Source organism: Limanda limanda, chromosome 3 (assembly GCF_963576545.1).
Source record: "Limanda limanda chromosome 3, fLimLim1.1, whole genome shotgun sequence".
In the NCBI taxonomy this organism is placed as follows: Eukaryota; Metazoa; Chordata; class Actinopteri; order Pleuronectiformes; family Pleuronectidae; genus Limanda; species Limanda limanda.
In genome coordinates this window covers 12,060,005-12,084,237 of record NC_083638.1, presented here as the reverse complement: position 1 = coordinate 12,084,237, position 24,233 = coordinate 12,060,005, and the positions used below count along the sequence as shown (strand labels likewise).

At 42.2% G+C, this 24,233-nt stretch overlaps 1 protein-coding gene across 1 annotated transcript in view; it reads right to left on the bottom strand.

Annotated features, from left to right (window-relative positions):
• Nucleotides 1-593: 593 nt before the first annotated feature.
• The window catches only part of LOC132998300 (tyrosine-protein kinase CSK), a 39,995-nt gene continuing 16,355 nt past the window's right edge, over nt 594-24,233 (bottom strand). Inside the window, exons 2-13 of the mRNA XM_061067856.1 lie at nt 15,428-15,511; nt 14,458-14,571; nt 13,736-13,848; nt 9,866-10,085; nt 5,650-5,743; nt 4,722-4,787; nt 4,497-4,596; nt 4,260-4,350; nt 3,386-3,459; nt 2,619-2,814; nt 1,253-1,339; nt 594-790 (exon numbers count right to left, since the gene is read on the bottom strand). Of these exons, the coding sequence (XP_060923839.1) occupies nt 608-790; nt 1,253-1,339; nt 2,619-2,814; nt 3,386-3,459; nt 4,260-4,350; nt 4,497-4,596; nt 4,722-4,787; nt 5,650-5,743; nt 9,866-10,085; nt 13,736-13,848; nt 14,458-14,571; nt 15,428-15,442 (1,353 nt within the window). The 5' untranslated portion in view covers nt 15,443-15,511 and the 3' untranslated portion in view covers nt 594-607. The remainder of the gene's footprint in view (nt 791-1,252; nt 1,340-2,618; nt 2,815-3,385; nt 3,460-4,259; nt 4,351-4,496; nt 4,597-4,721; nt 4,788-5,649; nt 5,744-9,865; nt 10,086-13,735; nt 13,849-14,457; nt 14,572-15,427; nt 15,512-24,233) is intronic.

Here is a 24,233-nt window from a genome sequence, read left to right as displayed (position 1 = left end):
CGCCGACGGGGGGGGAAGGGAGGGAGGGATTGAGGGAAGGATGGAATGACTAGAGAGATGGGCTGAAATGGCATGCAGAGCCACACGGCGACACGGAGAACCAGGAATGAAGGAGGGATGAGGGGAGGAAGAGAGAGCACCTGACAAACGTGGAGGAAAAGGCCAGCCTCCCCTCCAGGTAATGCCATGTTCAGGAGAGGAGGAGGAAAACAATAAAGAAAGAGGGATCTGCAAGAGGAAGAACCGTGATAGAGGAGACAGAGAGAGAGAGAGCGAGTGAGTGAGGTGGGAGGTAAAGCAGGAGGGAAGAGTGCTGGCCCATCGAGAGACCAGGAAACTGGCCAAAGCTATACAACACAAACAGGAAACAGTCCGTGTGTGGATGTGGAGGAAGTCCGAGGTGGAGGGAGGGTGGGTGGTGGGGGGGGCACGGTGCGGCAGTCCCACAGGTCAACAGGCTGGGGCGGGCAGGAGGAAGGCGCTGTGGTCCCTCTTCATCTCCTCCTCCCCCTCCTCCTGACGCCTCACAGCTGTGCTCGGCTGCGTCTCACGCCCCCCACCCCCCCTCCTCTCTCCCCCCCAGCCCACCCTCTCCCGTGCCCCCTCCTCACAGGTAGAGCTCCTTGGTTCTGATATGCAGCAGCTTCTCCCTCAGCATGCGGAAGGAGGGCCGCACCACGGCGTCCAGGGTCCAGCACTGCTTCATCAGGTCGTACACCACGGGCGGGCAGCCGTCCGGGGCGTCCATCTTGTAGCCCTTCTCCACCCGGGGCACCACCTCCTTCAGCGGCTGAGACACAGAGACGGGGCGAGAGTGCACGTCAGATTCTCAGCGGGAGCGAGTTTCGGTCGCTGATGCAAAAGAATGACTCAACAAAAGGTTATAATAAGTATGCTAATGGGAAATATGTACAAAGTGGTGAGGCATGGAGGAAATAATTTAATTCATAATTTACAGAACGCAACACATCACATTTTCATCGTGAGCTCCGGCAGTTAAAGGGCAGAAATCTAATTATTTTGAGGTCATCTCTGACGCACGAGACTTCATTTCATTCATCTTCTACTGAAATAAATTTAATAAAAAAAATGTAAAAAACGGGTCCCAGCAAATGAAGCCTGCCATCTGCTGGTAAACCTAAAGCCTGCTAGATCCAGAGAGACCTGCTGCTCAGGTGCCTGTTAAGTAATGAGCGGTCATCAAGACTAGAATAGCGCTATATAAATACAGAGCATTGACCATTTTACTTACAATTCTAGGGTAAGGCACACGCCCAAACGAGTAGATCTCCCAAAGCAGGATCCCGTAACTCCACACGTCCGACTTGGTGGAAAACCTCTGTGGGAGAAAAAAAAAGATTAGTTGAACACCTAAAAATCAGGTCTGTTCTCAGGCTCCTGCTTGAAAACTACAAGCCCAAAATGAGTCGAGTATATCTCTGCACCATAGGGTCTAAATGAATAATGTTGGTATCTGTATAAAAGGTAACTCTTATGAGATTTCTGCAGATGTGTGAGCATCAGTATAGATGCTACTGGACCAGAGTAAATAGAGATGGATCGTAAGTATAGAAAATAAAGATTTCATGTCCCAAATTAATTCATTAATTTGAAGCCCAAAACATCTGAACAGTATGTGTGCCACATTCTACTCAAATAAAGTGAGGCGGAGCAAAGTGACAGAGGTTTTACTGGAGATATGTAAAGATGTAATCTCCAAATGAGTTACACTGCTTTCATAACAGAGAGTAGAGTCAGCTCAGTCCACCTGAACCTGCCAGGAGCGAAATATTGGCTAAAAGCAGTCAAATGTATTTTATAGTGAGCCTAATGAAAGAACCATTAATACCAAAGAGAACCTCCCTTTATTGGCAAACCTGACTGATTTAAGAGAATTTTCATTTGCCAAGTCTTTCATACTTAATTTCTTCTTTAGTACAAACAAAATTATAAAAACCTGTTGTATGAGTCATGCACTGATAGTCTCCTCTCTTTACATAATAAATGAAGAGCCATAATACCTTAATCTGAAGTAAATTAAACATAATAAACATCAGGGTTCATACAGATTTTGACCAATGGATTTCCATGACTTTTCAACAACTTTAAACCAAATTTCCATGTCCAAACATTTTGTGAAAACTCGGTGTATACATGAAAAAGTGACAAAATGTAGTATTTAAACTAACAATGAGAATTCCAAGGCACACAGTATACCTTACGCATACGCTCTCATACTAACTCAGTTAGTATAATAGCGTATGCCTGCTTATATTTTGAGCGTATTTCTTTAAAAGCATATGAATTATTTAAAACTCAGCGTAAATGAACGACATAAAATATGAACATAACAAATTTCCATGACTTTTCCAAAACTTTGGGGATTTAATTTTTTTTCCATGACTTTTCCAGGCCTGGAAATACACATTTTACAATTCCATGACTTTTCCAGGTTTTCCATGACCGTAGGAACCCTGAAACATGCTTTATTAAACCACTTTATTTCTGTCACCGGATTTCTGTTACCTGCCCGGTGCTCAAGTTAAAATAGGTGGAAACAAATGCAACAAAAGCAAGAACACATAAGTGTGATACTTGCCCACCCTCCGTCCTCTCACCTTCTCTCTAAGTGCTTCGGGGGAGGTCCACTTGACAGGCAGCTTGGCAGTGTCCTGAATGGAGGAGGCCTCCTTGGTGAGGCCGAAGTCGCTGACCTTGGCGATGTTGTCGTCGGACACCAGCACGTTACGAGCTGCCAGGTCTCTGTGGACGAAGTTGTTGGCCTCCAGGTATTCCATGGCGTCACACACGTCACTGGCAGGGGAGATAAAGAGTGAGACAACTGATGTCAGCCCATAGGTCGATGTCTGCTTCTTAATCTACACGGACGTATCTGTGGCTACAATGGAAGGAGAAAAACTGACTCGGATCTTCTTTGTTTGCTTAACGTTCGTCCAGTTGAAATCTATTTCTTTAATCTTTCATGATTCTCTAAGATGTTAATGCTCAAGTTTTGTGGCTCATGCTGAAATGAATCATGAAACTTCCCTGTGAATGCATGATTTTACGCCTACTGATCTGAGAGTAATGGTCATAATAGTTTCAGCTTGTGCGAGGGAGCAGCTCTGAGCTCCATGACTGTTAAATAAAAAATAAAAAAACACTTTAAGGCACTTGACTCGCAGATAAAGCAGCCATTTGCCCCAGCATGATGCTGCTTGTGTAAACAAATGGGTCTTTCATGTTGCCAGTCAAGTGCATTGACACTGTTCTTTTGAAATTCATTTGAAATCCTGGCAGCTGAAGAGCAGCCGTTAAGCTGTAGACCCTGATCTGTGCTGACTCGAGTCTTTTGAACAAACAAACAGAGAGAGAGAGGACTCACAGTGAGAACTTGAGTAAGCAGTCTCCGCCGAGCACGGTCCGTCCTCGAGAGCGCAGGTAGTCCACTAGGCTGCCCTGTGACACAGATCACATCATCAACACATCATGTGGAGGACACAACTAAACCATGTGATGCTGCAGTGAAGAACAAATCCCTGAGCCTCAAAGTGTGAATGTGTTCTCAGACCCAGCTACCTGGCACCACATTAGGCTTTTTAATTCACAAATTAAAGCAGGTTGGAATCAGAAACAAATTTAGAAATTATATTTTGATTTGGGCCTGGTTGGGCTGATTCTTTACACTTTACATGTCTGTTATCGTGATAAAACAGCAACGACCTGTGAGGGACAGGGTGACACAAAGTCAGCGCTGCTTATATTGACTGCATCGGGCTCGGGGTCGGGGTTTGGACCAAATACATATTGACTGAAGTGTTTGGATGCGACCTGAGCCTCACTCCACTTAAAATATATTCTGTGGACATTTGTCATCTTTATTTTATTGATAGGAAAATGGACAGCGAGCTTGAAATGGGGAGAGACAACAGGGGTCGACACGCAGCTAAGGGCTGGATCAGAACCAAACTGCTGCTGGAGGACTCAAGCATCTGTAAGAGAGCAGTACAAAGAGGTCATGTTCTCATCTGCATTTGTTTGTTAGTTAACAGGATTACACAAAAACTGTTGAACCAATTGCCATTCAATTCTATGAAGTGGTCGGGCGTGATCCAAGAAAGACACCATCCAGTTTTGGAGCAGATCCCGATGAACGTGTGGAATGTGGATCAATTCTTTTCCACCACTTTCTGTAATATGACGATGTGTGTCAATGTTGGGGGAAATTCAAGGAAGGGTTTACACTAAATGGGACTGACCCTCGCCATGTACTCTGTGACGATGTAGAGACTGCCCCTCTCCTCGACAATTACCCCCAGCAACTGCACCAGGTTGTTGTGCCTCAGTTGCCTGGAAAAACACAGAAACAGAAACAGAAACAGAAAGAGGGTTAACCCACAAGAGCCCATTATAAGATTGCATAGACATTTGAAAGAGGACAGATGTATTTTATAGGTAGTGTGGAGGACGAAGACAGAAGAGCTGGAGGATCTTACGTCATGACAGACGCCTCAGCGATGAAAGCCTGCGCTGTGGCATCATTCTTGATACACTTGACCGCCACCTTGGTCCCTCTGTAGTCTCCCACCATCACATCTGTGAAGGACACAAACAGGGTAAGTTTCAGGACAACGTGTGAGACGACCTTGGCCCGTGTTATTAACGCTCCCGTATATGAAATTAAATGCTGCGATTGATCGATGAAAAGCTCGATTGCTCACCTCCAAACTCCCCTTTGCCGATGGTCTGGATCAGTTTCAGCTCCTTTCTGTTCAAGGCCCAGCCGCCTGTCAAGAGAAGACAGAAGACGCAGTGAGCAGACGTCACAGAGGAAAAATAAAAACGTCTGGTTCATTATCGACCTATAAATCGTAAGGCCCTTTTTTCACTGGTCAGAAAACCATTAACACCAGCGAACATATGGGTTGTGTTTGCAACGGGAATGGCTTCAATCAGCTTTCACACCCAGGTCAAATGACTCTGCTGTAGACACAGCACAGAGATTTTAATCGTCTCTGGCTCCGAGCCGCAGCGATGGAAACACGACACCCAGGTGAACAAGCTATTTTGTTAAGACAGCGACGAGAGATAATTTGGGTGTAAAAGAGGTATCGTGTGATCCAGGGAAATGATTTAAAAAAAAAACTAAATTCATGATTTATATTGTTATCAGAAGAAGTAGTAAACCATATTAGTTTGACAGTCATCTTCTGGTCAGAGTAGAGGTCCCACTATTTGATTGAGGAATCTCTCATGTGGGAAAAAGTTGTAATGATTTATTGAAACATTTATCTTTTTTAATTTGTTTGGGGAAGGAATTAACCGGGTCAGACTGGTACATGTGGAGATATGAAGAGAGACAGGGGTGGATGAAGACTTGGGATTGACCTTGAGAGCTGGTGAAGCCCAGCAGACGTCCCCAGACACAAAGATTAATTACCCTATGTTGATTAATGCTATTAGGATTGGGATGATAGCAGAGACTTGAAGGAGATGCAGTATACAGTCTGTACACTGTGGGTGTGTGTACACATCTATAATCCTCTTCGTGTTTGAGAGGTTAGCGTGACATTATACACACACACACAGTAATGCCCCTGTGTGCCAGTGTCCCTGTAGAGCAGTGTAATGAGCTCAGTGTGTCCTTACTCCTGGAGAACTCGTCCTGCGCTGCCACTGTTCCCTCCATCAACTTGGGTTTAATCAGCCTGGTGCAAAGGCCATCGGCATCTTTGGTGTAATGCTGGAGACAGAGGGAGAGAAGATCAAACATAAATATTTAATGCAAACAATGACAATTCATATTTGAGTCTTGTTAAGAGTTTGAATACAAATTTGAATGTCTGATTTTAAAAAGAATCGTAAGCGTAATAGTCTGAAATATGAAGTAGTTCCCTCTACCATCTTTAAACTGTGATGAGTGATCAGGACTGACATTCATGAATGAATTCTGATTGGTGCGTCCGCACACAAGCTTTTGAAATATAAAACAAAACCGTGGCTGCTGTTTTCAGCCGCATGCGACAGCGGAACATGAAGGTAGCGATGAAAAGAAGCTTCAGACTGTGCTGGGAGTTAGATGCGAGGAGGTCCCCCTGTTTAATATGAACGAGATATCAGTGGTGCTTGCTTCCGACAAAGAGATGAAGCACAGCAGGTTTAACTTTTATCACAACGCATCAATGTTAAAAGGGATGTAGGGTTGTCCTGAGGGAAAACAGAATCCCTGCCTCATTTCCATACAAGAGAGGCGAGGGAAACAGGAGGAGGAGCAAGGCTTTGCTTTACCTTCATGTGGTGAAAACCAAAATGAATATGTATTTTAAAAAAGCAATTGTACAGCAAGTGCATAAGATATTTATTCCAATATATGTTCCTGCGAAGAGAAAAATTGTAAATGAAATATCTTTGAGGTCTGGAATGATGAACTGAACTAGGAAAACAGTTTTTTGTAAATGGAATTTAACTTTTTAATACATTGTAAGGGCCTTTAATTGAGAAAAAACGATCTCAAGCAAACGTATCCAGTCTTTGTGTTCTTATCATAATCTCAGTTTGTGAGCATGACGAATAGATCCCAACATAGAGTGAACCTCACTATTGTAACATTATTCACCTGAAACGTGGAATAACTGTTGAAATATTTCTACAATCAAAATGTCAATGAAAACTAACCATGGAGAGATTAAATGCAGGCACCTGCAGCACAATCATACAGCAGATGTGGAGACGGGATCAAACATATGAAGCTTACTTCTGCTGGAGACTAACAGTATTAATGTCAATGTGTCATCCTAGACTTAAAGCATCTGAAGAAAAGCTTGTGGAGTATCTCCCCTGCTGGGAGGTGTGGAGCTGGTGAGCATTTACTGTGGGAACCGGAAGCAGAGGACGAGTGTGGGGGTGTGGGAGAGGGCAAAGCGTTTTGACCTTTCACCCCAAGAATCACAAGGAACCATATTAGACCTAGTTGATATGTGCTCATTATAAAACCCGCTGAGATCCCAGCAACAATCAGGCAGATGTCTTGTGTCAGTGACATTCTCGTACAAGGAAATATATCAAAATATTAAAATAATGTAAAGTAAAAATATTGAATCAGAGTAGGGCATCAAACCTCTGACAAAATAATAATAATAAAAAAAATTCTCTCTCATCAACTAAACCATAGTAAAATTGACCAGAGTGTAGGTTGCCATTACAGCCACCAGGGAGCAGCATAATGCAAGAGAGGGGTCAGCTTCTTCTACATTATTGAGCACAGCAGCTGATAAATGAAGCCACAAATGTAGAATAACAACAAATAAACAACTGAAATGTAAGCGTGCCTCAGTGTTGAAGTAAACGATCGTTTGTTATCAAACCTGCGAGGTTTCGATATCATCATATCTGAACACCTTGGAGAATGTTTACCATAAAATGCACGTAAATCGATATTTTAGGGAGACAATGGAAAAAGATGAATCAGGATCTTGCCGTATGTAATTAACATAGAAAGCTGTAATTAGTGAGTAAAAATACTAAACAGGCATTGTAGCTGACAACACATTCACTGTGCTGTTACACCCTCTAAAGACCACATGGAGCCATCTTTGTTTCACTGCACGCATGTGACAGACAAAGGGGGCCTGGGTCTGTGAGTCTACATATATGCATATTGTGTGTGTGTGTGTGTGTCTATATGAAGGTATATGTGAAGCTGCTGCACAAGCGGTGGAAGTGAGAGCGAGACGGAAAACACACAAGAATGTGAGGAATCCTCCTCTCATAGGCTATTATAGAGAGAGAGAGAGAGACGGAGGGAGAGAGAGACAGAGAGTGGGGACACGGGGGAATGCATACGGAGGAGAAGAAGGAAGAGGGAAAGAGAGAGACACACAGAGAGGGAAGCAAAGTAAGAGGTTGAAATGGATAACAAAGAGAGGAGGAGAAGAAGCAATATGCCAGGTATCCACGAGGAAAAAAGAGAGAGAGAGGGCGAGGTATGGACAGAGGTGGAGAGAGGAAGTGGAGGCAGATCCATGCCTTGAGGGTGTGAACAAGAGAGAGAGAGAGAGAGAGAGAGGGATAGAGAGACAGAGATATTGGGTGGCTGAAGATAACAAGAATGCACCGGGGACGGAGATGCTCTCGGTGCCAGTTGGCACTTTCCTGTCGTCCACTTCCGACGCCCCACGAGGCAAAGAGATGAAGTCCAATTAAAAGTGTGATAGCCGCCAATCCATCTCTTTATCTGAGAGGATGAGCACCCCAGCCCCCCCTCTCTTCTTCCCTCTGCTATCGTGTCTTCCCCTGTCCACACTCTGTGAACCGGCCTTCAGATAACAGGCAGGGAGGTGGAGGATCAGACGGCTTGGTGAAGAATGTACTTGATTTAGTTTTTTTCAGAAACTCACCGGGTGACGCTGAATGTGTTTGTGTTCCATTTGTGTTCATGGAGTTATGTAATCATACTGCAGCACAATTAAATCACATAAATTACATTTAATACTTAAATAAAATAATTGGAAGATGGATCCTTTTGAGATACCGTATATAGTTAATCAAGAATAAAATAAACTGACGGTTATTGACAGTATTTGTGTGAATAGAAAACATTGATATAAGAGCCTGATAACAAACTGGTAACTTAAGTGTGTGAAACCAGGCTTCAGTAATTGGTGATGGATAAGTGGGCTGATGAATACAATACATAATCAGAAAAATCTGATTCACATTACAATGGGTTTTTACTACGGTCTGTTCGAATTGTAATTTGTTACACTGTATTTTCTTGGTTTGTCATTTGATAAATAGAATAATGCACCTCTGTTTTGTCCGTTAAAATATATTCAGTTTAGTATCAGATATCACAGCATATACCTTAACATTTTAAAGCATATCTAGTATTTTTTTAAATAAAAAAATGTATTAAAGAAATAACCAGTTGTTTTCTGCTAAACTGTTTCAGCGCTATATAAACTCTGATGTGAAATAAAGTTGGTGGAAATTCACATTTCCTGCAAAAGCTGCAACCTTAGGACAGAGTGTATGACCAGCATCTTGGTATGTCAGGATACCATTTAGTAGTCGATACGGATACCAGATATCTTAAATGTTTGTTGTGTATAAAATGTGTATGTGTTTGTACTTCTATCGTTGTGAGGACACTCATTGACATTAAACATTCCCTAGCCCCTTACCCTAACCATCCAAACCAAATGCCCATTCCTAACACAAACCCAAACCTAATTCTGACCGTCAAACCAAGTCTTCACCCTCAAAGAGCCCACTAAAACGTGAGGACCGGTTCAAATGTCCTCACTTTCCAAAAATGTCCTCAGTTTGTACGGTCTATGCTTAAAATGCTCCTCACAAAGGTATAAGTACATGTGCACACACACACACAAGAGTGCAACCACTAACCACTGCACTGGTCCCAAGAATCTGTATTTTTTTTTTCTCTTTCTTTAACATTGTGAGAAGTGTGAATCAACATTTTCACAGATTTCTTAATAGAATAATTCCTGGTTGTTGACAAAAAGAAATCAGGCATGTTTAGGGGACATTTGGTGCCGATCTAAATTAAAATCTGGATATGGGGAATTTAAATGTGTTTTCATAAGAGGACTGTTGGGCCTTGGCAGAGGTATTAAGTCTTCTGAGTGCCATTCTAGTTCTATACTTGGGTTGCTGTAAAACCCCAATTTCTCCCAAGGGAAATCAATAAAAGGATGACCTTATCTTATTTGGCACTGATAATAACAGCTGATCAGCCTTTTCAGCTGCCATGGTAAAAACAGGGTTATTATGCGTATCAGTATTATACTGTTAAGAATAGAAAACAGGAGCTTGAATGGAAGCCATGCTCGGTACCGTCCCTCACCTCCACCAGCTGCATGAGGTTCTCAAAGTACTCCTCCTCGTCGATGGTGAGCTTGCCGTTGTGGTAGATGATGCGGTAGTGCTCCACTTTGCCATCACAGCTGACGCACAGGGTGTAATCGCCGGGGTAGTTGGTACTCTCCCTCACCAAGTACAAGCCCGTCTCCGGAGGGTAGAGGAGCCGCTCGGCCTGCTCCCGAGTTATCTTCCCATGAAACCAGCTGCAGGGACGGAAGAGAGGCAGGCGGAGAGGGACAGGACAAAAGGGAGTGAGGAAAGAAGAGGACAGAGAGCCAAAACAGGTGATGAGTTGGTGTTATATACAAAAACAAACTGCACATAAAAGTGAATGCTACATTGGTGGTGTGCATCAGGAGACAAGTTTGCTCCATGTATGGAAATTTCACATGTGCCTTTTTTTTTGTGGAGACCGAACTTTCTCATTTCTTTTGTGTCGGTGATAACAGCATCAGATTATTCAACACCCTTCAACAGCTCCTGCAGCGGATCACACATCCTTTTCTTCTCCTGAATCTCATTTGCAACTTCAACCCCACAAATGGATCCACTTCCACATATTAGAGACATGCAGCCTGCTCTGAAATGAGAAGTAAAAAAAACAACAGCGGAGTGGTAATGGGAAGGTTGGAGAGGCATTTCCAGTCTGCTCAACTGAAGCGGAGCAGGGCTGTGGGGCAGTCTCGCCTTGAGGAGTCACCGAGAAAGTACCTGAACCCAAACAACAGGAAGCATGTTGCTCCAAAACACACACACACACACAGACACACACGAGAAGCCGGGGGTCAGAGTCGGAAACTGACACACAGGCACTCTGCAATAACAGGAAAACGCAAAGAGTGCTCAGACGAGGTGGAGTGTAGGACACAACCAAGTCACCCACTGACTCAGGGAGACCAACAAAAAAGATACAGCACACTTAAATCTGAGCTGTAAACGGAATTATATGACTGTTCGTTGACGAAACACATTAATGCTGGTTTTAATAGTTCTGGTGCTTTTAACTGAGAACTATAAAAGCTCCTGCCTCCTGATCTAGAAGCTCACTGTCTAACCCTGCTTCACCCTCACCATATGGCCTGGTGGTTACATCTATAGACCACTAATGGATGGATTATACTGTCATCTCCTGCTCCATAGTTTACACCAATCTCTTCTACGCCAACATAAATGTCTCAGTGTCTTTAAAGAAAAAGAAAAAACAGCACATGAATTGTTACAAGTAATATGAAACTGTTTAAAAGTAATGTAGCCTCTTACTATAAACTACAGTGTAAAATGATGAGTCCTCTTTCTCACGATTCAGAATTGTGATATCACTTCTCTTCTACCTCTGTGGACCTGTGAGCTTTAACAAACAACCATCCAAGCAACCTCAAAACCACAAAACACTGCACCACATCCCATTGATTCATGACACTCCTTGTGTGAAAGGCTGTATTAGCTGCAAACAGTAGCAGCCCACAGGGTCTCTCAATCCATCTTGGCTGGGGCATGGGTGGTAATCAACAGCCATAATTGATTTAGCTCATTTTCCCGTGGCGGCCTCCGTCACTCCGTGCTCCAACTCCTCCCCCTCCTCTTCATCCTCAGACAGCGCAGCCCTTGTGGCAAAGCAGCTTAATATGGGTTGAGTTGATTAGATCAGTGCGGGCTGCTTCTCCGATGGACAGCAGCTCCTTAACTCCCACTAATCTGAGAGCAGGCGCCAAGCGCGGTTGGCCAGAGAGATACATTCCCCTCTTGGTTGACACACTGGTTGTTCAGTCCATAGAAATTAAGTGCAGTATTTTGTGCAAATGACAGACTTAAAGAAGAAAGAGAGGGGGGGGGGGGATGTGGTCAACAACCTCGGTGGACACAACAGTGAACGAGGAAGAAGGACAGCAGGGTTCAACACCCCAGCTCTCGAGGGTGGTGCTGTAATCTGATGAAGATGTCTGCCACAGGGGGGCGGCAGAGAGGGCAGGCTGTTATCTGCGAATGAGGGCGGTGATGTTTGTATCTAGTGGTCAGGATCAGTCAGTCAGAGTGACCGTGGGGACAGAGGACTACGACTGAACTCTCATGTGAACCAGAGGAGAGGGAGAGCTCTCTGAAACATCTGTTAGTCATTCATAACAGAGTCAACAAGTCACTGAGGGTTACAGCTCATTCCCCCACAGAAACAACTTGTGATGGCGGCTTTAGCATTTTGAAGGCCAGGAGATCAGCAAGAGAATCTTGTGTTATAGGTTATAACATAGTATTCATTCCTTAAAAGTGAAATGTATCGTAAAATTCATGACAGAAGTAAGCAGGTGCAAAAAGTTTTTTTCTGAAGTATATCAACTCTTGTTAAAACAAAGTATTTTTAAATCGGTGCTATCGCAAAGTTGTAGCTGGCAATAGACCCGAGTAATTCATACTGTTATAGAAAGCGTGTGACACATGGTGTGGAGAGGTCGGCTGAACGGTAGAGGGGAAGAGAGTTAAAGCTTTGAGCAGCAGGTGATGAAGCGAGACAAAGAGGGTCAAAGGTCCACTTAAACGATTCCTGCTGACAAGATATTAATACAGTATGTCATACCACCAACTACTGTGAGCTCCATTAACGGTGTCATTGTCAGTTAGACTGTCATACTTATCACTATTCATTCATGGGAAAAAGGTTCCTATGATGACTGTTCAGGGATTTCATACATTCACTATGTCTAAATGACCATCTAATAACATATCAACAAGCCTGAAAACTATAGCACATGAACACGTAAACTGAGCATGCATGTGCCATGTCTTCTACGTATGCAAGTTGTGATATTGTAAAATGCAGAATTGAACTGCACAACATTTGTTAGCAAGACCCACATGGTCAGCAGCGCTTGTGATAGATGATCCATGTCGAGTTCTAAACTGGTAACCGAGTCTAATGCTAAAGTTTTGGTCATGTGATAGGAACCTGACGATTCAGTGAAGGCTACGTCATTACCCAAAAGACCCAATCAGCAAGAGCTCTAAAACTTCGGAGTAGTGTGGACGCCATACGCAACTGTAGCAGAGTTAATGCATTTTAAAATGAAACACCTCATTGTATTTAAATGTAATATAGATGCAGCATACAATAATCAATAAAAAACACATTAACAGTGGAATAAATATGTAAATCCAGCTCAGGTCAATGAATGCAGTCCATCCTCTGACTTCACATCATCTGACATTTCCCACTAGAATTAAAAACTTTATACTAATCTGTAAAATTTGAACCCTGGAGAAGCCAGTACGCTCTCAGCTTTCCCATCTCTGTTCATTTGCATATGTTTACATTTTCCTTTTTTTTTTTTAAAAATAGCAGCACTTTCAAAATGCCTGTTTCAAAAGGAAGTGCACGGCTGGTCCTGGCCTCTATGGCAGCATCAAAATGACAAGAGGAGGCAACCCAGTAAAAACCAGAAGCTGTGAAGAATGAAGAATTTCCTTCTTTTGAACCTTCTGAATCAGATGCAAGTGAAGTGGTGGCACATCATCTTGTTCAGAGGGATGAAGAGCACACGTGGAAGTGAACAGAGACACACGACTATATCTACAGTTCTTATTTCTATTTCGGCTGCATACTGTCACATTCTTTAATGCACTTCACTTAAGTGTCATGTTCATACAATGTTCTCTCTAAATACCTTTTCATCAAAGACACTACGTATTACACCTTTATTTACTCTTCTTGTGTATTTAGTCAGGACTTACAGTATATAAAACATTACATGGATTTAAACAATGTCAGAACATTTCTCAGTTTTACATAAACACTAGGACGGTGATATACACAAAACTTTGAACATATGGTTTGAGCCTCCCCTGTTACCCCTCTGGTACTTACGGCATAAGACTGAGTTTGCCTCCTGACTTGACTCCTTCCCTTTTCTGGACATAGTTGGCTGGGATGGTGCCCTCTCTGCCCGACGTGTTCCTCGCTCTGTACCAGTTTGGATCCTGAAACAGTCAAACACACGATATGCTGTCATCTCTACATAAATCAGAGTCATTCTGGAGAAACCCACAGAACACAGTGCAGAATGGATGCTGCAGTCCACTTCAACACCACTGGCTCAATCAGATATGAGTGGGAATAAGCTGCTGCAAACAGTGTGCTCTGCTGTATTATCTAAAGCACCGATGGGAGCCAGAGAGGGCCTCCAGCTAAAAGAGAAGCACACTGACTGGTGCTACAAAGCTGTTTGATGGACTCGCATCTCGCTTACATACTTTATCATGAAGGCTTTTTTGTTTGGTACTGGGCTCGATATGATTGTTTGCAGCATGTCGTGATATTTATCTATTTGAATCCTAACATGAGGGGGTGAGCTTTTCTTTCTGTGTCTTTTAGCATCTCACTTTCATTGTGAACGGCTTCAGAGGTAAAATGTTTGAATACCAATGAATATAGGCATGAATATCAACATTAAAATTATGACAGGGGTCAAATATTGGCATTTACACTTTAGCCAAATTCAGAACATTGAGCAGGATAAAAGTTTGTTATGTTTATCTAGGATAATGTCCATAATTTACAGGTGTGCACTCAGCCACTGGCTTGCTTACCCTGGTGACTCCGATGATGGTCAGTACGTCTCCTTTACAGAAGGGCAGGTCCTGTTCGTTGGCAGTCTGGAAGTTGTATTTGGCTACACACTCTGCGCCAGTCGACCATGGTGCCTGCATCACACAGAGAAAAGGAGGAACCAGCATTTAATCACAGAGATGTAACTTAGTTCAGGACAAGGAGCTGAACTAAGTAATGTGTGAGAAAACACATAGTGCTGATGGGTGCATATAAGTTATTACTCCATCTTTAACCTTTTAGTTGTAACTTGGTAACACTAGCAATAGACTACACTGCTGCCCCTTAAAATCCTGGGTTGAAAGGACCCATGACCTTATGCCATTGTCACAGAAATCCATTGTTTGATTTTAGAACCACACTGCCATCAATGGGTCACCAGAACCACACTAAATCTACAATAGATGTATGTTGCAACAAGCCGCAGGGTTTAATGTCTCAAACATCCTGATCAATCAAAATGTAACTTGTAGCTTAGATTTATAGATAAAACATCATGGAAACTCCAGAAATCAGGCAAAATGGAACAAACGAGAAGAATTAATTCCATACTTGAATCACAGTCGACACTGAAACCGATTCAAAGATCACAGCCTCTTTCTAAATTCCTAAAAAAAAGGTGTTTTTCTTTTAGACTTTCACCCGACTGTGGTGAAGTGCTGTGGTGTGACAGATGAAAACATCCTGGATCAATACGAACATGTGAAGGCAGAGGATACAGGAGAGACAGTAATCCTACTCTGAGGCATTAGTCAAACCCCTGAGTCAACCTGGAAATGTGAAACCACCAGAACTGAGCTGGGCAAGAGTGAAGCTCACTATTTATTTCTGACATCCCATATTAAAACAACAATATGTACGTATAGGACTGCTGGCGTTAGAGGATACTAATATTCAGACTTATTAAAATTGCATTTACATGAGATAAACGACACTAAAATATGCACTTACGTGAATCCCAGACATGATGAAGGGAGTTCTGCAGCAGGTTTCCTCAGGCAGGAAGCGGTCACTGTTCAACTCGTACCATCAGAGCTGTAAATAAAAAGGAGTAAGGCATTAGAAATACCACCAATAATATGTTAATGTAAAGTAATGTACGTTATAATCTTAAACAAATACATAACAGATATGTCTTTGCAATATATGTATGTATAGACAAAGAAGAAATGAACAGAAAGCAAGTCAGAGCTAAACTCAACTGAACTTAACATTTCCTCTTGCACAGGCAGTAGAATGAACATTAGAAACGACTTTACAGCATATTATGTCAATCATTTGTAAAAACCTTTTGCAATAAAAGGTTTTAAGTAGAGAATTACACATGGAAATACACGTGCATCTTCCTTTCAAATTTTTCTTTCAAAAAGAAAAACAAAGCTGTTAATAAAATATGCATGGCTAGTTAAAAGTTGGCTTTTTAACTTTTTAATTATGCTTTTAGGGATAATATAGTCAGTAATAATGTAACAGTAAATTAGCAAAAGGCTTCTCTCTGTTAAAAGCCGAGTCTGTTGAGCATCTCATTTCTGACTCCAATTACTCGTGTTTTAGATGTGACCTTGATCCAGTGACAAAGGAGATGTAGAGGAAGAGAAAGGAAGAGGAGGGAGACAAATGTGTAGTTGGGTGTGTCAACATGTGTGTGGGTGAAAGTGTGTGCCTTTGCGGGTGTGTCTCTCCATGCTTGCGTACATTAACCTTCATCTGTATATCTATTGTCTCTTCCTGCAGATGGAAACTGAATATGCATGTGGCCTTTTTGTGTCTCCTCAATGCTACACAGCCCTAAAATATCCTATGTGATTGTTTTAATCTTGACAAATAACGTTTATGTATCACATTGCTCTTGCTCATATTAGACCTTTTCTCAAGAGACACTTTCCAACACATGTGGATGTGTAAATATTTCCCATTAATAAATTGCTATAGCTGTATGCCAGCGATCACAGCATTGCTATCCAAATATCTTTATTTTTCTGTTTGGCGAGCTCCAAGCCGATAGCTTCAAACACGGTCCCACAGCTTAAACAGGTCTCTAGACTAACTGTTTACATTGGTCACACTGGTGAGCTCTTTCATTTAGGTGCACCAGCACATAATTTAGGTAGTCCTACAATTTTTTCCTGTTTTAAAATACCTTTTATTCCTTTTCTTGCCAATTCACATAAACATTGGTGATTTCGTATTTGAGGCTGGGTATCGCCCCTAATTTCCCAAAATGATTTGATTCAGATTTACAAGGTCTAGATTCGATTTCAGATTTGATTCAATATCGATTCAGTTAAGGATATTTCATTGTACAATACAAAATACATCAAGCATTTGGCACAAGATAAATAAAACGAGCACCAACAGGATTGGATGGTTAAGATTTACATGTTTTTTTAGGTTTGTATAAGATTAGTATTCCACTGAATCAAACATTGCTATACATATTTTTGACTCCATCCTACATCTTTCACCCAAACTTCTCCATCTTGGTACATTCAATGTTTAGATGACCCTGAGCACATGTTTGACTGGAGGCATCATGAATATTGTTTTCCATGAGGGCCTAACAAATGTTTAAGGGTAAAATCCATTCAACCTGGTAGAACTCATGTACTAAATTGCATCCAAGCATACAGACCGAAACCATAAGTAAGCCTGTTGAATTGCATGCAGGTTTGCCAATATAATTAAGTTTGGCTCAGACTGGCCTGAACCACCTCGTAGTACTGCTGCCATAGGTCTACAATTGACGGGGGCCTTCCTCCTCCTCTGCCTTGCCATCTATACATATTTATATCCCATTAATGCTTATTGCTAACTCTGCTTGTTCTCTTTTCCGTGGTTTGTACTTTCTCATTTCTCTCTCTTTCTGGGGGTTCTCTTGAGCTAAAGAATCTGGATCTGTAACTGATCTGCAGGATACCTACTGCCGCGTGGAGCCTACTCAACACCCATTACTACAATTGTTATTTCAAGTCTCATTAGTCTTATTACCATTATGCATCTTCCTGTGGAGCCTTCACTGTGCTATGTCCTCTCTCCTCCCTCCTCTCCTCTTTTGATGAAACCCTACAAGCCGGGGCAGACTGCTGCCCTTCAACGAGCTGTGATCGGCTCAAGGTTTCTACAATATGAAGGAATGTGAGTCTCTCTAAATAATATTGTATAAGTACAGTCTAGACCTGCCCTGAGATCACTTCTGTTATGAATTGCTGCTGAATATGGATGGACTTGGTTTGAATTGACAACATCCTGATTCTCCTGAAGGAGAAAAAGGCGCCCTGCTGAAGACTCCATTAACAGGATCTCACTTCCGACCAGCTCAGAGAACAGGAAATGGAAATGGGCAGGGAGGTGAGCAAGAAGGAGGAAGTAGCTGAAGCATATTTTCCAGTGCATTGTATGAGGATAGGAGGGGCTGTAGCTGGAGGTCCAGTGTGATCATAGCTTCACTCGTCACTTTTTCCCTGACTGACTACAGCTTAATGGAGTCCGGTCAGAATAGAATCAATAAACATGGATGATAAAAGGGCAACAAACAACCAGAGTATAATTCATAGCTCAATTATCCCAACTGAAAAGCCTCTTTTCAACAGTTTGATTTGCCCTGCATGTCTCAGCTGTATTCTATAAATAAGGGCTTATAGATCTTAACAGAAAGTACTTCACATTAGATCCAGTATGCAAACACTAGTTGTTTCCGAACCAGCACTCTCACAGTAACTTGGTGCACTGTGTAATTTTAGATCCATGAAAATGATGCAACTCCTTCAGAGGGCCTGGCTACTAGCTGGCATGCTCTCTGAGAGCATCTATGGCCAAGCTCCACTGCACTTCAATATCCTGTGTTCAAACAGTAAACGGCATAATTGCAGACTATTGCAGATCTGCATGCAAACTGACAGGGACAAATATATCCACGGCCAGGCTGCTCTGGTGCACCCGGAGGGCACTTGCTTATTTTCTCAAAGACACTCTTTAGGTCTAAGGCAGTGCTGCTGAAACAGAGCAGCCCCACGCTCACAAGGCTACAGGCACTAGTCGGACAATAGGAGAGAGACAAGTGAGTGCTATTCTTAGTGCTCTCCAGTGCTGACGGATGCCTACCAGCTACTCAAGAGCTTCAGCACCATGCTGCTCACATCACTCTTCTTAAGTTAGTCAAGTGGTACTCAGCAGGGCCACCACTGTCTTTGCACATTCAAATTCATTTGAACAAACTGCGTGTCATTCAAACTTTGTTCGAACTTGAAGACCTTGCACAGTAAAGGAGTCGACTGAAGAGTTAGTCTTCAATTCAATGTTCCATCGCAGACTGTGGAGCAATGACACTGTTAACATGAAGGCACAAGACTTCACGGATTTCTCACGGAGAAGAATATAGTTGCAACGCCCACAATGAAATTAATATGCAGTGCGTTTGCTGAGAAAGAAGGTGTGGTGCTCCTGCAATGGGTGTTATCCTACTGTTTGCATCAACATAACTCCTGCTGAATATCTATGTAGAAGCCCAGGGCTGTGATCAGTGATAATGGTACTGCGTCAAAAAATAAATAAACAAGAGTGTGTTTGGGTGTGCTGCTGGAGTCGCATGCTGAAAGATGGAATCTGAAGCAGTGAGTCAGTTTTGAAAGGATTATCAGTTTATATCCCCTTTGAGACGGGATTTTACAACTGTGGAAAGTTATCATAGCAATGATATTTTGCCTCAACATCATTCTTCTCAGTGCAGGGAATACTAGCTGTGTGTGCTGGCATAGACTGGATTTGAGAGAATGCTCTGCTGGCTTATTTAGCCCTAGCGCTGTGGAATACATGGAGCCAGAATCCACTCTTTTGTCAGACTATACTTTTTATTTTATCCCAAGCTGTGTGCAGTGGAACTCCTACTGCATGAATCTAATGGCCTCAATTAGATGAACCAGGAGCTTGTATTCTCGATACAAAGCTATTACGAGTCTGAACACGGCCGTATTATTCGTATTCGAACCAAGATCAAGGACTTGCTGAGCACTTGACACCAGCACTTGATTCCTTATAATAAAAAGTAACTTCACAGCTCTTCATGTGTTAACGTCACACATCAAAGTCTACAGCTACCAGATGTTCCATGCACAAGTGAAAGTCACCTCCTTCTCCGCTCGGCTCCTACTTTTCTCTGTGTGACAGGAGCGGCTGGTGACACTGTCATGGCAACACACCCAGTGATGTAACAGTCCTCTTTTGATATAACGCCTCCCAGAGTGCAGCACTGCCTTGTCCTTTGCTATGCCAGATGACAGTGATATCACTACTGTTTGTGTCTTATGTGCCATTTTCAGTATCACTGTGTCCAAAATCATGTGGAACTTGACATGTTAAAGTTGTGTTTCTGTAATGATCCACCATCCAACTTCCTGAGCCTGAATGTTGCTGTTTTCATCACAAATCAATGAAAATGCACCATATGGAATGGAAGTAATGCGTCTATTCTATATGCCATCTGGGTTCCCTTAGAAAGCTACGCTGGAGTCTGATTCATGCCAGTGCTCATCATATCTATTCATTCATTAATTGTTTTACTTTTTTAGAATTTTACACCATGCACAAACAAACTGCTCTGATGCTGGATGAGGGACTGATTTGATTTTTCTCAAAGATAGTTTTTATTTGGTTACTGTTGTAAAACAGGGTGAAACATCATGATTGACAGCTGGGACTGACTCGCGATTGCTTGTTCAATCATTATTGTCCAATGGGAAGAATAAGGAGACATGTCCTCCATCTTTATTTTATAAAATATGGGAATGATTCAAGGATTTGTTACTTGATGGATTAAAGCCTCTGCTTTCCATAATTCTGCTTGAGTACTAAATTACAGTTTGACATTTAGCTTCAACTCAAATCCAAGTTTGATTATCTCACAGTCAATCTAAGAATCACACTGCTGTTAGTACTGGACTTCTGTGTGAAAGCAACTGAGAATGTTCAGCTGCTTGTTGCTCTGTCAGCTTCCCCTGCATCAAAAAATCTTCAAAAGTGTTCAACTGAGACTCTTGTCAGTTTCTAAAACTACTGACAAAGATTTGGGTGATGTAAAAAGAAGTTTCTGAGGCAAGCCCGGTGGACATTCACAAATTGCAATGCCTCTAGCACAACATCTACTAGTGAAAAGTCAACACTAAACTCAAAAAATTCACAACTTGGCTTGTCTCAGAGATATATGTCTGTTTACATCAGGATGTCATCATCAGTCCTCAGCAAAATTCAAATTACCGAACCAGCATTGGAAAACAGCTTCAATCCCACTAAACAAGGGACAGCGCTAACCAGTAAACAGCATTCCCATCAAATTCCAAGGCTGGTTGGTCAAGCAATGCCACACAAGTGCTTTGTATGCTGCAGCGAGAGCACTTTACATTGCGCTTACGTTTTTTACACTGCATCTTCGTGTTGGTTCCTTGAGAATGACATTTTTGACCTACGTCGTCACATTCAACCCCAGTTAGGCATCAGTACAAAGTTTGTATTGTAGAGTGAACTGGCAGTTAAAAGAAACGGGGGAAATATGGAAATGTGACCTACTGGGTATGCAAATATAAAGTATTAGCTCACGAAGACGTTCACAGGCCTGCATGCTCTGCAAAGAGGACAGCATGGAACTGTCAACAACAGAGGACTTGTGAATGCATATCATTTGCCATATGCAAAGCAGTTGAGCGCAAACACAATTTGCAACAGCATATTGACTATTATGACCGTATACAGCATGACGGTTTATCAGGCGGTCGTCATGGCACAGTGATACCCAGTTGGGAAATATGCAAATACAGATGTGTGCTAAAAAGTGAGGTAAGATATATTAGTTTTGATATTCTGCACAATTTGCATACTAGCCCTCACTGTTTCACAATTATGTCAGACATTTAGCGGAGGCTGAAGCTGAGCTGCAGTGAGCAGAAAAAGTGGAGGTATACTTATTTTACATAACACAATCAGCCAAATCAATGATTAAAAAGTCAGTCTATTGTTTTTTTCCTTCTCCTATTAGAGACCAATGATGATGATCTCTGGTCCTTTAGTTAAAGCAATCAATTAAAAGCTATCATCTTTCTGCCAATTCCAAGTGTTGTGCCCAATCTGACAAAATCCCTTCATCTCTCTTCTCTATACAACTTCTCTCCGATCTCTACAGCATATGGCAACGTCACGTTTCTGCTCAGTTGCAGCTGCCGGAGACGATCCCCTGCCATTTTAACTGGTGTACATTTGTATCTATTGGGTCTGTGAACCACGCGTGACCCTGGCTCTTTTCACCACTCCTACATCTGTAGGCGGTCGGTCTATTTTTGCTAACCCGGTTTCCATTCATTATCTATACCTAGAAGGGTAGCGTGAGGCTGATATTGGCTGAGTGGCAGGACTGGTCGCCTGCCTGTCACAATGCCAACAGACAAAAAAAACGTCTTGTCTAGTCAGCTGGAAAGATTCCTTTTTTGGTGAAAGCCTATGACACCACCTTCATATGTGCTCAAATAACTACTACTACTGACAGCAAAGCAACTAATGCATCACAAGGGTCTGGGCAGGTCCAGATTTCACTTGGGATCACAAGATTATTGCGGGTAAAGAGTCAGGTCCAGTACAGAGCCTTTCAGGTGACTTGGTGAAAATTTACCCATTAACTAAGAGTAACCAAACCCATCGTTGCATATCCTGTGGAAGGAAGCCGGAGCACCTGGTCAAATCCCACACAACACACATAGGTAGAGCTGGCAAGCTACTGCACAACTGTGCAACTGCAAGTGTTGTAAATTCACTTAAAATAGTTTTTAAATGATACGTTTCATTTGTCACTGGCCTTTTCTCTTACACACAAATAGTAAAAATAAATCAAACGTTCAAACGACATTATAATGCGATTGCGTGACCCGAACAGTCACATGGTTACATCTAAGTGGCCACAAGCAGACATGGCAGCCTTTGCGTACACCACGTCTCAAGCCAGCCGCATCAAGGAACTAAGCAGGAAGTAGGCTTCAAATGAATGCAAATGCAGAAGGATAATGTGCCCCAAAGATGGAGGCAGTGTCCCTAGACATTATTAATAAGCCTCATGTCCTTTTCATGTGGATGAGCTGTCTCCTCGCACAGCAGGTAGCCGCTACTGGAGCCTCCACATGCTTCAGTGATCACATGACTCTGACAAGAGTAATCATTACAGGAATAAAGCAAAAACGACCACACAACACCGTTTCTCCACCACAACAAACTAAAAGATCACAATACAGTGTTTAAAAGAGATCTGTAGGAGGTGGATTGATACTTAACTAAATCTTGCCCCCTGGTCATTCATATCTACAGACACTAATGTTTAATTTAAACCATGTTCCAGAGGATTAAATATATACTCCTATATGTGTGTATAACAGTGCTGTTCGCTTCTTAATAGATAACAGCTGTTATGCAATTTTAAAAATATGCTGCGGTATTTTCTTTCCACTCTAAAATCTTAAGTACATGCTGTGCTGGTAATTTAGACATCAGATACAACTTAATACAAAATGCACTACCTACAAGAAAAATAAAAAAGTAGAATACTTTAAGTATGGACCGATTCTTGCTCCTGAAACATATTTTTAGGATAGTACCAGAGAAAAGTTGAAGTAGGAAACCAAAGTTGTTTAAGTACCCTGGTAGGAACAGGAGCATGGAGGGGACACTGAAACCTCAAGCAGAGCAGAGAGACGGGAGAGAGCTGCAAGGGATGGTAAATAATAAAGAAGATGGTAATGGCATGAACGAAGTTAAGGGAGTCTGTGGCTTACCCAGGCAGTACAACTGTGTGAGTCTGCCTCTGCCATCTGCCACATGAAACATTTCTCCTGAGCTTCACCTTATTTTAAAGCTGTGGTGCCGTTTCCACTGTCCCACTGAAACTCTTCTCCCCGTTCGGCTTTTCTCTTCAACAGAGAGACAGATGGAAGCAGTCCCCTGGGTTGAGGTTCTTCAGCGGTCTTTTAAACAATTATTTAAACATTTAGCACACTAAAACTCTGCCCAGCACAACCATAGACTTCTAGCATCCCCCAGCCGCTGCACTAGAGGGTGTCACCTTGTTAATTGTTGCGGGAGGAGAGGAGTGCGAGTTTCCTTTACGCAGATTAAGCAGGTGGATCAGAGGTTTGAACTAATAACCTTCAAAGTATAATTCTACAATCCTAAGACTAAAGATGGAACCAGGTATTAATTTGTCCTGCTCCTTCTCCCTAACGATTATAAGACATGATGGCTGCACAGTTTGAGAATCTGCTTGAATAAATCATTCATTATCCACAGAGATGTTCCCATTCTGGCATCGGTTGAAGGAATAAGGTAAGGTAGTTGTGAGAATCGGTATCGGGTCGGGAAACGGTATCGGAACATTTTGAATCATCAATGCAGTTACAAATTAACACCAACAAAAAACACCCAAGAGGCCTAATGGTTAATAATAATAAACTATAAATGTAAAGTCCTATGTTACAGAATGAAAGACTGTTCATGCAATAAAGTATAAGCAGACAAACAAAAACTCACACAAGGCTGCAAACATTAACCTTCTGCAGGCAAAATGTCTGCATTACACTGAAGGTTTAAAATGATGCCAGACAACAAAAGTTCAAATAAAAAAAGAACACTGAAATTCTGTATAGAACACAAGAGAAAACAAAACAAAACACAATGGCAGCCTTTCACATCACACCCTTTCTTTGGGGTGGAGCAGAGGAGTCATGTGCATGTC